General features: G+C 37.0%; 1 protein-coding gene across 2 annotated transcripts in view; it reads right to left on the minus strand.

The window, feature by feature from the left end:
• LOC127420729 (septin-7) overlaps positions 1 to 15,842 on the minus strand; it is a 77,389-nt gene that overhangs the window by 54,157 nt on the left and 7,390 nt on the right. For both annotated transcript variants that reach the window (XM_051663239.1, XM_051663238.1), the window contains exon 2: positions 9,834 to 9,933. In XM_051663239.1, coding sequence (XP_051519199.1) covers positions 9,834 to 9,933 — 100 coding nt within the window. The remainder of the gene's footprint in view (positions 1 to 9,833; positions 9,934 to 15,842) is intronic.

Here is a 15,842-nt window from a genome sequence, read left to right on the forward strand (position 1 = left end):
ACTGAAACATTAAGGAGCCAAATGGCTGTTTTTAGTCACCAAATCACAGATTTTCTAGATTCAGACTGCTGTCCAGAAACAAGTTAGAAAGCCAAAGAAAAGTATGACAGCTGATAACCCATTAATCAGAGGTTTAATAAACAGTATATATAGTTGAGAAAATACGTTTACATTCCCTTTTGTCTCATAAATGTTCACATCCCTTTCATAATTTATACAAATATAACAGATCAAATATTTTTATTTTTATTTAGTACTGCTCTTCAGAAGCTACATTAGATATTTACATATAGTATGCATATAGTAGTGTGTTGTCTTCTTGAGCATCAATGAATATTTGCACCTTGTGTAATAGTTGTGAACAAGTCCCTCAACTGTCCTAAGTGTCAAAAGCTTAATCTCATATATAAAATTATTTTAATTATTGTTTTAAAATATTTCCTTAGTCTTTCTTTACTGTTACTGGATGGCCCCAGACACAGAGACAACAAGAGTGCAAATTGAATGAAATCCCAGATGCAGTTAATTGTGCTACACCAATCCCAATCAATAATTACCAGAAGAAAAAAAAGTGGTACACAATACGGGACTTTTAATAATAAAGAAGGTTGAAAAACACACGGGACTCTTATTTTGAAATGTCTGCACTCCCAGTTGTGAGCAAACTGACAGCTGATTCGCTGAGAAAGTGAATCTGATTCAAACTGTTAACCTGAGCTCCTGAGTTCAAACCCTCAGTTCTTTTTGGGTGATTCATGAAAAAGATCCGGTTCAAAAGAGTCATTTGGTCACAACTCTCTCGCGCTGGGTTTGTTGTTGCGTGTGGTGCAGCGAGCTCATCAGAAACAGAATGGGTGAAAAGCAGTGCGAGAGACACTGGTGCATGCTCTAAAGATGTATTCAATAACTCACAAGATGATATCTGATGAAACTGTAAATGAACACATACAACCCAACTGTCGCCAATTGAATTTGACAACCACAAGAACAAACAATGCAGCTCTTTTACTCGGTTTTGATCTCAAAATTATCTTTGGAGAGCGGGGATTTGGAATGAGGGGGTGTGGTTAATTTAACAGCTCAGTCACGTGAAAGCTTCAGAATGCTAAAATCGCTTACAGCACCTTTAAATTATGATACATGGAAGTCAAATAAAGAAAAGCCTCCATCATTTACATCAGGTGTGCTCACACTTCTATGTAATGAGATCTACTTTTACATCATGTTATTGCAGCAAGATCTACCATGAACTACATATTCATGGTCATAATACCAAAATTTCAGTAGTCTGTAGTGAAATATGATTTTTGACATCAGCTTCAATATCATACCAAATAACAGACTAACACTAACTAATTTGTTAAGAATTGTTTAAGTTCTCAAATAATATGGCCTATTTAACAGTAGTAAACTGTCAGTATTAAAATAACAATAAAAAAACTACTAACAGAACAAAGTAAAAACACTAGAACAAAATACAAATTAAGAAAAAAGGGCTTTTTAAACAGCTTTAAAAGTTTTTAACAGCAGTATCAATCATTCATGTAAACATTCACAATGAAATGCGGCATATAACTACTGTAGGCTAATGGTCTTCACTGTATTATTATAATATTTATACTATTATACTATATATTAATACTTTTTTAGCTACTAAAGTTTCTCAGTCATGAGCAGTGAGTGTTTTCTCATTTTCTTGTTATGGTTGTTTGATTAATATTAACAACACAGAGACAGCAGCAGGTTCATTAGATTATAACACTTACAAGTCCGACATTGTTACAAATCTGCTTTTTTCTCCGCTGTTTACATTCACTTAAGACATAACTCACTGTGTTTACATGAATACCTCACCAAGATAGGCAGGAATTTTGAAGTGTATTTGACTGCTTAGGCGTGTATCCGCATTAGCGCGAGATCTCTGAGCACACGCGCATGTAAAGTCCGCACACACATGTGCCATCTGTCAGTAAAACAGCGTGCAGCAAGATCGCTAGTTAAGACTACGTATAAACTTTGTAAGTGATACAGTCCTAGGCACAAATATAGCCAATTATATTTTCATTATTGATGTTTTAATCAGGCTACTTGTCTGGTCGGACAAGTAAAATTCTCTTTCACTTGCCCCTTAAAAATATTCACTTGTCCTGGACAAGCGAACAAGTGTTAATGTCGAGCCCTGGAATACATCAGACTGTGGGGAGTTAACACTACAGCTAATTACCAAGTCCTTTATTTAACTCTGCCAGTTTCAGCCATGATGACAGATCACGGCTTTCCTGTCAGCTGCCCAAAAATGCAAAACTGTGGTATCTGCAACCCGCCCGGTCTTCTTGCATTCTAAACTCAGACTCACTGTTTGTGCTGTTTCAAATCCTATGTGTAAAAAAAAACAAAAAAAACAACAACAAAAAAAAAAACGACAAGCATCCATCTAACCTTCTGTATTTAACAACAAACCAGCTCAAAACACAGTAAAATACTACTTTGCTGTTGCAATCAAAAAGAGGCATTATAAAAAAAGCCGGAACAGAGCGAGGTGCAGCCGCCCAGCTCAGCCCAAACCACACCAGGCGGATCGGTGAGAGTCCAACTCGCTTCCTTTAAAGGAAATATCCCACAGCTGTGTAAACCAGGGGGGCTTATTCCAAAAGGAACTCCCCATCGCATGATGGGGCGGGGGGAGCTGGAAGAAGGAAAAGCTCGAGCCTGGGAGGGCGCTCCGCGAACTCATCCGAAGAACTTATTAACATTAATATTAACAGAACGCAGGAAAGTGGGCCAGTTGGAAGATGGAAAACTATGAGTAGTATGGAGAGTTCAAATTTAATTGAATCTCACAGAAGCTCAACTACAAGGCATTGTTTCCGGTAGAATTCCCCTCTGCCCTGAAAATTGGTCGTAAACAAAAACATGAATAAAAATAATACAGTTTTTGTAGCATATTATTATTTAAATGTTTTTAATATAATATAATTTATTAAAACAAAACTCTTTTGTGAATGTCTATTTTATACTACATGTTTTAAAACCATCCAGTCATTGAATCAGATGTTACAGCCCTCTACATAACAAGTAAATCACTCGCATATGCAACTAAAATTTGCGCTATGCGACTAACATATGTCTGTGGCGAGTAAATATTAAGATTTCACTCACCAGTTGAGTTGTGTAGTGGCGAAGCACCGAGATCCATTTACTGCATAAGAAACTGGCGATTATGAAGCTGGATTCAGTCTTTTACAGCGTGTTGTGTCTCGTGAGCGAGTACTCTGAAGGAAATTGACCTTCTTTGACTACACTTTTCCACGGACTGACTGTACACAGACCAGTAATACGCCTGCCCTGTTGAATGGCTGTTGGAAGGTAAAAGTGTCGCAAACCTTAAGAGCTTGTAGATTTAAATTTGAGAACTTGTACAATAAATATTTGTACAAGCAAGTCAATACTTATTATGGATGTAAAAGTTTTATTTTGGCTCGTTCCGTGCATTTTGTGACCAAAGATGAGATCCATGCACCCCATTTTCATTTCATGTCTCTTTTAATAATAAGTTATTTACAGTCAATTGGTGATCAAAAAGATAAAAATAAACATTAATACTAGTAACACATTGCACGGATGAGGTAAGAACAACTACAACTTCTCTCGGTAATGTGCACTGCGCTCATTCAACCATAAACACTTGCACGCGCAGCAGCCATTGTCTTAAAGAGACAGTACCAATTTAGTGTGTGTTATTCATGTCAATGTAAAATCAATGTAAATCACAAGTGCATATAAAAACATTCAACAAAATGTAATAATGTAGTAAGTGTAATAAATATGTAAATACTAGGGCTGGGTGATATGTCTTAAAAAATAATATTTCTATATTTTAGATAATCACAATTCCAGTGGGTCAGAAGTTTACATACATTAAGTTAACTGTGCCTTTAAGCAGCTTGGAAAATTCCAGAAAATGATGTCAAGCCTTTAGACAATTAGCTTCTGATAGGATTTGTACTGAATTGGAGATGTACCTGTGGATGTATTTTAAGGCCTACCTTCAAACTCAGTGCCTCTTTGTGTGACATCATGGGAAAATCAAAAGAAATCAGCCACGGTGAGTAAAAACTAAAATTTACTATCCAATGGTGATTCGGTCATGTCCATAGAGAGTTGTGTTAATTCAGTTACCGCTCAGGTTCAGCAAATCATTTGTTTTGACTGATTCAAACTCGAGAGGTTGTAGGGATGGGAATCTAAAAGAATTGAATGATTCCGGTTCCAATTCCTCTTAACGAATCTAGTTCCTTAACAGTTCCTTTTTTAACAGATTTTTGGAAATTGTGTGTTTATATTTTATCATTCATTCATTTTTATTTAATCGGCAAATCGAAAATAAGAAAGAAGTGATGCAGTCTACAGACGAAGATCTGAGAACATACTGTAACAGCAAGAAGTTTAAGTTATGTGAGAGCACTTCACTCTAGATTTGAAATAACAATGTAGTTCTCTGTCGACCTGAAATATCATAACATCACTACAGCAATGCAACAGCACTTGTAAAACATGGACAAAGCAAGGAAAGTTCCCTAGGTAGACTGAATATGATTTGCAGTGCTGGGTCCAGATGCTGGAAAGAAGTTGAGTCCTTCGTTACACGCTGAACTCAACAAAAAACACAATGGAATGCTCTCTAAATCTATTTATCAACACAATCGTTTGCAATGCAGTCTTTTATGAAGCAACATCAATTATTGTCAAGTAATAAGTCATCCATTGGACATCCATTGTTACACACACAGTGACGAACACACAAACACTTTATTCAGTCAATCTGACAGAATACAGACGATCTAAGAAGGTTATTTTCAGCAAATTGTGGTTTAAGTTCTGTTCCATGCAAATTACCACATGAATGTCAATTCTATCTTCCTCTACATGTAAATTAGATTTAATGTTGATTAAGTTTGTAATTCCCCACCACAGTTTATGGCCATTATCACATGTAAAACTAAACATAGGAACCCAGGGAACTTTATTTACAGAATAAGGCTGTAAATCTGCATGCTGTCAGTCAAACCTCAATGTGAGCCATTAAAGCCACACAGCTGCACGTCTCCCGCCCTGCAGACACAATATGAAACAGGCTTGCCGGAGGGAGAAACGGCCAGTCTTCGCATGTTAAATGATTTTGAGTTATTACTTAAGAAAGAACTGAATTTCCAGAGGCTCAAAGTCATTTTACATGGTACGTGGCAAGCGACAAGCTTTTGTGATCTGGGCAGTATGTAGCACGAGCAACAATGCCAGCAACGGCAGCTCAACGCAAGAAAGTAAAAACATCTCTAAATGATGCTATTACTGTAAATATTGTATTCTGTGTTGCATTTAAGTAATAGTTTAAAAAAAGAAACAACTAAATTAAATGGCTTTTATATGTCCATAAAATAGTTTAACCATGAATATAACTCAATAAGCGTGATTGGTGGGGTGACATTGTTTCCTAAAATATAAAATATTTTATTTCCACAGCCTGTTTTCCCATATTTGATTTCTAAACTGAAATGGATAGATTGTGTTGAACTAGTTAAAGAAAAGTAGATCTTGCATTGAAAAAAAAGAATTGGGCACACCAGGAGAAGCCCATGTCTGTCAACTGGAATTATATAAGTTTTTATATTATAGATCTGTTTGAGTGTCTGTTGGCTTTAGATATTGTTTGCACAATTGTTTTGTTGTCATTAATTCAAACATAGAGCGCAATCAGAACACAGGCCAATATATGCATTTTAGCCAAACGTGACTGGGTTATTAAATAATTTTTCCGATTAATCTTGATCAATCATCAGAACAGTCATCAGATTACTCGATGATCGATAACAACAGCCCTAAATTGGACTATACTGGCCCCGCTGAATAGTTTTGCGCTTTAGATTCAAAAGATCCAGCTCCTAAGAGTCATTTGTTCAGGAATCAGACTGTACTTCAGCAATGCAACAGCACTTGTAAAACATGGACAAAGCAAGGAAAGTTCCCTAGGTAGACTGAATATGATTTGCGGTGCTGGGTCCAGATTCTGGAAAGAAGTCGAGCCCTTCATTACACTGAACTAAAAAAAAAAAACACAATGGAATGCTCCACTGTGAAACATGTGTATATCAGATGTTTAAATTGTGCGGTGTTAATTTGATGTTATTGTAAATTGGTTCTGTCTCATCACTGTCACGACTGCTATGTTGATCGGAACTGTAAGCGAGACCAAAACAGAGAAAATGAGCAGCAATGTTTGTTCCTGTGGCTGTCAAATTCAACAGTGGAACAATAGCACCCTCAACTGACAAACATTATGAATCACAGCCTCAATGATTCGCTTCAAATACAAAACTATGAGAACGAGCAAAATGATTGACAGGTGAAAAGTGTCAATGTCCGCGGACACATTTTTGCTTGCTATATACAAATTCCACAGCTGTCACAGAGACCGGTGAGATATCTCGAGACACTTATTTCATTAATATCTTTAAGAGAGTTGGAAACATTTTTGCATACTTTTCCATGAAAAAAATATCTTCCAACACCTTTAAGAACCGCAAACGGAACTGAAAGTCATGAAAATCATTTGTTTACTGTATTATTTTTTTACAAATGGAACCGGTTCAAATGCAGTCTTTTTGACTAATACATTAAAAGAACTGGCTCATAAGAATAATTTGTTTGTGAATCGAACTAAAGTATATACTGTATACAGTGTATTTGACATAGCTGCTGCTACACAAACCAAGATCAAGGAAAATCCTTACAAGCTCTGGTAAATGTGTTAATCAGTGTTACATATTGATTTTTACAAGCCACATGACTCCACCACACCGTCAGTCAACTGACTGGTCTGAAACTCTAGAAAACCCCTGAATATATCCCACTGGGACCATTTTAAACAACAAAATCTGCATCTTAAGGTTGGTTTTTGTCATGGTCACTGTGAGAGACAAAGATATTAAAATATGCAATTAATTAAATATGCTTAACGCAATGCAATTAATATGTTTTAACATGGTCAAAGCATGTATTCAATACAAGACAACTTTTTCATTCTGAGAAGTCAGTTGGAGGACTGCTGGCCAGGGGGAAAAAAACATGTCTATGCAGTGTAAGGTAAGTTATATACAGCATATGCACATGTATTTCACTATGAGTGTAATCCACACAAACTGCTGGATGATGGAGATTGTTGGTGCTGTGTAAACTCCCCTTTTATCAGCCAAGAGCTGGACCTGTTTGACAGTCACTGCACTTCCTCAATTACTCTATGATTCTAATTAAATGCTGTACAGTAAATTGCCATCTAAAAGCCAGTTTCCTACCCAGTGTGAAGCAGAGGGGGGGAAACTTCAGGGCGTAGCGACATGAACACTCCTCCCAAACCCTGTGGAGATAGAACTGTGAAATACCGACATTTCAGGCCCAATGCAGCTTCTGCTCTGGATTACCTCTGGAGTGTGCAGGACACAAGGTAACCCTAGTTAGTGTCAGTTTCAGGTTATGTTTTGTTTGGAGTGTGTAGGGCTGAAGGTGGAGGTAGAAAAGAGACTTCAGGCCAGGCTGAATTAATGAGATTACAGGAAACTTCCCACCCACTAGGGCAGCAACACACACGCACACACACACATTCCAAAGGAGGGGAAAAACCCCGTCTCCATCAGAGAATGGGAAGCACATTTGTTTTGAATGCGCATTTCTTCGAGCCCTGCTCCCTCGTTCTGTTCTGCTCTGTGAAATCCATCACTAATGCATTTCAGCAGACAGCTGCCAATGCCTGGCATGAAGCTGCCCATGTGAAACTCTATACCGCTAGACACATGAGAGTGTATAATCCACATACCGCTGCATGCTGGGTCACTAGCCCCCCTTTTCTGAACACAACGCTTTCATTAACATTTTATTCTCAAGCTTTGTTCCATATGTTGCAAAATTCAAACAGTTATTAAAGGGAATAGTTCATCCTAATATGAAAATTTGGCCATCATTTACCCTCTTTCAAGTCGTTCTAAACAAGCATGAGTTTCCTCCTTGTCTAGAGTACTTTTCCACAGAGCGAAAATTAATGAAGGGGGTGTTAAGGTCCAAAAATTACATAAAAGTACCATTACAGTTCCAATAAAAAAATATTTCACTACAATTTGTAAGCTATATAAAAAATAAAAAAAAATAAAAAAAAAAAAAATTATAAAAAAAACAAAATATATGAGAAACACACTGATATTCAAGCCAATGTAAATCTTCTCCTTTCCTTCATTGCTCTCAAATCTCATTCAATTCAAATATGTCGCATCAGAATGCATTGTGCCAAGTGTGACATTAGACACAAGAGAACCAATGATGTTTGACATCACGTCAAATTTGGTGGAACGCACCATATTAGCATTGACTGCAAGCGCATAAAGTGAATAAAGTGCACAAGCTGTATGGACCACTTTTATGGTGCTAGTATTGCGCTTTTTCGTGTCATTTTTTTTGGAGCTCGACAACTCAAGTACCCATTTATTTTCATTATATGGAAAACAGCACTCTGGACATTGTGCAATAAATCTTATTTACTGTTCCAGAGAAGAAAGAAAGTCATTCGGGTTTGGAACGACATGAGGGAGAGTAAATAAACTATCCCTTTAAAAAGTCCATCAAAAGTTAAACAAAATTTATGGGGCTTTTCTACTGCACAATACAGCTCAACTCGACTCGACTCTGCTCGCTTTTTAGGGGTTTTCCTCTGTGGATAGTACCTGGTACCTGATACTTTTTTTAGTACCACCTCGGTCGAGGTTCCAAGCGAGCCAAACCGATACTAAATGTGACGTCAAAACCCTGCAGATCACTGATTGGTCAGAGAGAATCGTCACTACCAGCTTCACTGGATTTGCGACACGAGACATCAACCCACTAGTTTTAAAGTTAGCAATAGCGACAGCAATATCATTTGTTCACACGACTTTCGAATTGTAAAAAGAAACGGCTGTGCGCAAAACCACGCTGCAGTCAATAAACGAGGTGCAGACATTCCTCTCGTTAGCGACGAATGAAATGACGCGAAACAAAAAAGTCTCAGCTGTTGGCCGTACACGGCTACCACCGGACCTACCAACAGTGTAGGGAAAAGTTAAAAAAAACTCAAGTGACTACAGAACCATCAAGGACCACAACAGCCGGAGTGGTTCAAACAGAACAAAGTGGAAGTGGTTCGATCAAATGGACGCTATCTATGGCAATAGACCGGCAAGCAATTGGAGGGAGAGTGCCCTGGACTCAGCGTTGTTGGAGACCACGATGGAGGATGGTACGTTTTGTTACGTTAACTCTATATTCTGCTTGAAAGCTTCACTTTATTTAGTTGACCAGCTACTGGAAAGCTTGCTTCTAAAACAACCGGGCCAATTTCACTGTTACACTTGTGTAAAATCACCAGCTGCTTTATGCAGCACAATGAGCTAGTAGCTAACAGCTAGCGGTCGTGTTATTGTTTATGGTCAGTAATGTTTGTGTCGTGTTTAAGATGATATCACGGCAGTAGGGGTGGCGCAACTATGACGATCAGCCTATAATCCCACCCATGTTGAGGCGGCACTAAACTGCAGTGGAAAAGCAAGCTCAGAAAAATAAAGCGAGCAGAGTCGAGTCGAACCGTAACGTGCAGTGGAAAAGTGCCATTAAATGGTCCGAAAGAGATTCCAAAAGGGTCATTTAAGGCTATTTGGTTATCAGTCCATTATATGACAAATGAGTTGGTATTTGCCAGAGGGAAAGAGAAGCATTCAGTGGGCAGCAGTTGGATAAACAGGATCGAAGTTACTCACCGACGACCATGAGAGTGAACTCAAAGCCCCTCTTCACTGACTTTCTGTACACTTGGTTGGGGAGGTTGGCGAACCCCACGTACCCCTCAAGGTTCTTCTGTTGCTGTAGACCAAAACCAAACACAGTCACAGCCAGCCACATCTGTCTGACAAAACACTTCAAATGAGAAACGTATAGGTGGCCACGCTCCACGACTACATGCAGTTAAAGTAAATTGGCCATTAATGTAATTTTTATTTAGATTATTTCACTGTAAGATTAAGACAGAAAGCAAACTAGAATTTTACTTTTTCTGAAGAAAATATGAGTGGTCCTTCCCATACAAACGTCACCATCACCATGCTAGGGTGTTGATGGTGGTTGTCTGGACATTGCTATGCGGTTTCAAAAATGTTCTGAGTGGTTTTCAACACATTGCTATGCAGCTGATAGGGTGCTTTGGGTGGTTGCTTACTGGCCCAAGTCTAAAGAGCCCACCCCAGGTCTATATGATATTAAGGTCCTTTCCTTCAATACTAGTCTAAATGCAAACAGAGCGGGATAAGTTACGCACCGAAGTTTGATACTTTGTAGGGGTTTGTTCAAATCCCTAATGCTAAATATGAGCAATAGCAATAGTCATGTTTGGTATAGAAAACACCACTAATAACATTCAATATCTGAACCTATACTCATTTAAGGTGCAAAGAAAGTCATAATCATGTTGTTGAGGAGTTTTAAATTATTGCATGCATACTTACTGCTACTTTGGAGAGCATTCAGATCATGTTGTTCCACAGAAGAATAGATGGACAGTGATGAAGAGATGACCAGATTCCACCAGGCAACAGATGCAACCAGAATCAAAAGAGGAAGAGAATGAGATTAGGATAACAGCTAAAGTTCATAAAGAGCTTTTGATCTATAATTGTTGGCTTGTGACCCACAAGGATTTTCAGCAAGGCGATGGGCTCTGACCACTCAATCTCAGCTGACAATCACCAAATTATCTCCCAGATAATGCTGTTAATTATATAGGAGACCTTCTAACTAGGTACATTACGAAAATATTAAATTTTACTCATTATATTTTAAACGTTTTTCATAGTCTGTTTAAAACAAAAACAGCAGTTCTGTAAACAGCATCTGTAAATAAGCACATATTAAAGGGAGATGACTTCAGTGGCTTCTTTTCTTCACCTATGCTATGTGTGATTAGAATTGAATGTTTCTATTATTGTTTTTTCAAAAACTGACTATAAAGAACACATTGAATTGTGTGGATCTCGTCTTTGGACACACATTACACGGAACAACTTTTACTCTCAAAAGGATCTCACTGCTGAACTTCACCTCTACTATACTACACAATCACTGGTGAGTGAAATCTGAACATTTACCAGCCAGTGGCTATAAATGGCAGACATTTTTATAATCACAGCGTGAAGTCTCATATCTCAGTTACTCCTCATTGTAGGCGGTTGTGCAGAGAGTAAAAGATCGATCTTGGGAGTTCGATAAATGAAGATCGCAATGCATCAGAAAATCAACAGTGTCAGAAATTAACTTAAAAATACCGGACAATAAAGGACAATATTTTGTTACATTTTATTAAGGAAACATTTTTTTATAATCATCCGGTCCCTATGTTAGATTATACTGGTCCCTGTGATCTACCATCACAGTAGATTTTGCACAGCAGTACAGAAGTAAAAACCCCATTAATTTTTTCCTTAACTTATAAGCCTTTAAATACAGATGTGTGGTTGTTAATCAGTGATATGCTTTTGCTGAAGCCATCAGTTTGCATTATTTCAACTTTTATTGTAGTTTATGACAGAAACTCTTATTGAAAAACTACACTACCCATTATCCTGAGGAAGTAAATCCACCAATCAGAGAATCAAGGACAACAAAGTGCGCAAAACAACGCAATATGAACTCTCAAACTACTTTTCTATTTGTATCTGAATATTTTTCAATTAAATCAAAGTAGCCTATGTTGTTTCTATACTTACAATACACAACTTTAACTTAATATTTATATATATATATATATTTAGTAATATTTTTCCATCATTTTTCCTCTTGCAATGCTTCATGGTACACAGTCTTGTACCTTCATCTTTTGATCAGATTTGCAAATACATACAGTATGTAATGTTGTGATTCACCCCAGAGCTGGCTGGTTTGGTTCATGGCTTACAACTCAATCCCTATGGGAAAAAAACAATAATGGGAAAAATACTAGGGATGCACCAATACCACTTTTTCTCTTCCAATCCGATGCCGATATCAGAAATTTCAGTATCGGCCGATACCGATCCCGATCCGATACCAGTGTTGTTTTTTTGCATAATCAGTTTAGAATATCTTTACATTATTGTGTGGAACTAATAGGGAGTACTCTTTAATATGTAAAGAAACACAAACCTCTAACTACACATTATTTCAATATAAATGTATAGTTTATTAAGAGAAACTTTATTATTAACTAGTATACTGGATAATGTAGCAGCAAAATTAACAGAAATTCCAGTATAAGTCATCAGTAGAAAAGAAACCTTTTTAAAACTTGTATCTGGACTTAAAGGATTCAGATCTCTTTTTTGTTCAATTTAGTTGTAAGACATCAGTCCACTTTTCATTCACACAGTTATTTTTTGGAACCCATTCAACTTAAATATTGTTATAAATTGTAAACAAATACTAATGATGACAATAATAATAATAAATTGTTATTAATCTTATTATTATTGACTTTTAAATTTTAATTTTAAATACAACAGTAATATATTTAAATTGTGTACTTTTTAAACCCTCACACTTTTATTTCGACATTCTGAACTCTCCAGGAAGTCCTGTATGTGTCTGTTTATAGGCAAGTTCACAGTGTAATTCGCTTTTTATTCAAATTCTGGTAAAATGCACCTCTGGTGCCGTTCTAAATGCATATTATAAGTGAACCGAACTATTGAGCATCTACATCTGAGATGCTGTTCTTGAGTAGCGCTCAAATATCCAATAAAAATAGCCGCGAGTGCATCACCAGCCTGTGCGTGAGTTTGCTGGCGCTGCGTATACTTTATATTTAGTTATTAAACTCAGCCTTTTGTGATTCACAGAGCTATCACACGTCTTCAATTGACTTTGAATAAAATACACGAGTCATATGAACTGCTTTAATGGTGTTTTTATGTTCTTTTATGTCATTTTTTGAGCTTGATAGTAACAAACATGACTAACACACAGTATTGGATTTGGATTGGGCTCGTCGGACCAATACCCGATCCATCTAAAAGCTTCAGTATTGGAGCCGATACCGATCCAGGTATCGGATCGGTGCATCCCTAAAAATACTTCCAGAACCAAGAGGCTGAAAAAGTGGACAGGCACTGTTGCACTCTACTACTACATTTTTAAGTTGTGGAGATTTTAGTTGGGGTTTTGGTTTTTATCAAAAGAAACATTGTATTAGCTCAACATTAAACAAAATTGTACCTTGAGACTGCAAATGCAGGTCAGAATCAGTATGGTGTGACTAAACCCGTAACTAGATAGGGTTAGAATTGAATATGAAATAAAAGCTAAATGTTAGACAACAGATCAAAACAGAGAAATTCACACACTCACATTGTAAATATATGGGACACATTTATTACTTTAGGTGGCATTTTGCACTGAGCCTGGTTAAATTCTGTCCCTGCTGCAGAACCAAACCACTTCTTTAAACATACAGAATTACAGGAAGGTCAGAAATGGTGCTTCAGCACTACTTGCAGTGCTCACACTTCCAGTAAAAAAGTACATCAGGCCTTTCCCTGAATACCATTTTACATTAATAACTCATTTGTGATTGCAACACATAAAATAGTCACACTGTTCTGCTAACCCTATGAGGGGAAATGGGTTGCAGGAACATGAATCCAGCTGGGTAGATGCAAGCTTGTGATAAGTGACCCTTCGATAAGCTCCGCTCCGCTTGGTGACTGTTGCTCGCTCTGACAAGCTTTGCAGAACTTTGCATATGAATAAATTGAGATTGCAGTGAACGGTGAGGTTTTTGGCAAAATATTCCTATAAACGGAATGGGTAAATATTCTAACGCAGGCAGGAATGAAGAGTGACATTAAAAGGCATTTTTAGCTGACATTTTTTGTAAAACAAATTCTTAAATTACACAGTAATTTGAATGAACACTGCGGAGACTGTGAATCTGATTAAAGGCAAACGGTTATCACAGTCACTTGAAAAGAGAAGTGTCATTTCATAGTGATTACACACCTGATAACATTAGTGTTAGTGAACAGAACAGTTTATGATGTCTCATAACACACTCACTGATGCTGTGAATTCTTTATTTATTATCACCTTTACAAGACCTGAATGAATACATAAATTAATTAAAGTTATCAGCTTTAATTTACCTTCGAGCAAAAATGTAGCTGTCCTCACTGATGTTATGTTATACATGTTCATTGGACATGAGAGCTGACACAGTTTTATTTTTTTATTTTTTTCATTCAGAGAAAAAAAGCACTGTGTGTATCCTCTCTGGGTACCTCATTTAACGTCCTATGAAATCGATTTATTTCTTCCCAAATCCTGTGTTGTCCATTTTATTTTTTCAGAAAATATTTAATTAAAGTTTAACATAAGAAACTGTCTAATCAAATGAATTCATAAAACTTAAATCAAATTGAAAAAATAAAATAAAAAATACTTTTGCATTACTTTATCAAATGAAGTGCCTGCAGATCCCAACAGCACATTCCAAAAAAGTTATTTTTTTGCTGCACAATGACATCACAATATTAATGAAAGTATTGATGAACATTTTTATTCAGTACAAAAGCACTCTTGCTTGTGAGATATTGTGTATATACTGTATAATGTAATTACTATTTATATATTATTATTATTATTACTATTATTTATTAATACTACATTGTATATGACATTTTACAATACAGTTTTACAATATATTTATTTTTTTTACTTTGATTCATTGTGCATTAATACATTCACAGGGTTCCCACACTTTTCAAGGCACAATTTTCCAGGACATTTCCAGGATATTTTATGTGCCACACAGTTGTAATATTTAAGCAAAAACACACAAGAGGTTAGGACTTTCGCAACTATTAAATAATCGTCTGATTGTGATTATTAGAGTGCACTTCACATTCCAGTCACATTTTAATGCCCAAATAATTGAATTGTAAGTGAACATACAGGCTAAATATCATCAATGGCACATTTGTGTGTCATTCAGTTGAACTCTGAGCATCGCTGAGCCGCACCGCAGACGTCAACCAGAGCAGCTCATTTGTAGAGGAGCATGTGAACCGCTTCAAGCACTCACTGTCAATAGACTCGTGCCAAACTCCCGCGAAAATATAAACAAACAAATATAAAAACAAAAACCTCAAACAGTTTAAAATATTTTCTAGGACAAATAATTATTTTCCAGGACATTTTTGGGTAGCTCAGTGGTAAAGATGCTGGCTATCACCCCTGGAGTTCGCTAGTTCGCTAGTTCGAATCCCAGGGCGTGCTGAGTGACCAGCCAGGTCTCCTAAGCAACCAAGTTGGCCCGGTTGCTAGGGAGGGTAGAGTCACATGGGGTAAACTCCTCGTGGTCGCTATAATATGGTTCGTCCTCCGCCACCCGAGACGAGTCACTACGGCACCATGAGGACTTAAAAATCGCACTGGGAATTGGGCATTCCAAATTGGGTGAAAAAAAAAAAATTCCAGGATTTCTATTTCTATGCTGTTTTTATGACTGGATTCCACAATTCTGTTCAGGTTTTCCGCATCATAAAAATCATAGGGCCCTACTCATGTCACTATTACAAGTGACCGGGTAACTACATTTTATTTTAAATATTTTTGACAATTTCTATAGAATTCCACTTAAAACTACGCAAACTCACATCACTCCCGTAGACTCTCATTGGAAAAAAGCAAACACTTGCTAGAGAAATGGCGGACGGCAACAGTTGCTAAGATAGGACTAGACAGAA

Source organism: Myxocyprinus asiaticus, chromosome 30, assembly GCF_019703515.2.
Source record: "Myxocyprinus asiaticus isolate MX2 ecotype Aquarium Trade chromosome 30, UBuf_Myxa_2, whole genome shotgun sequence".
NCBI lineage: Eukaryota > Metazoa > Chordata > Actinopteri > Cypriniformes > Catostomidae > Myxocyprinus > Myxocyprinus asiaticus.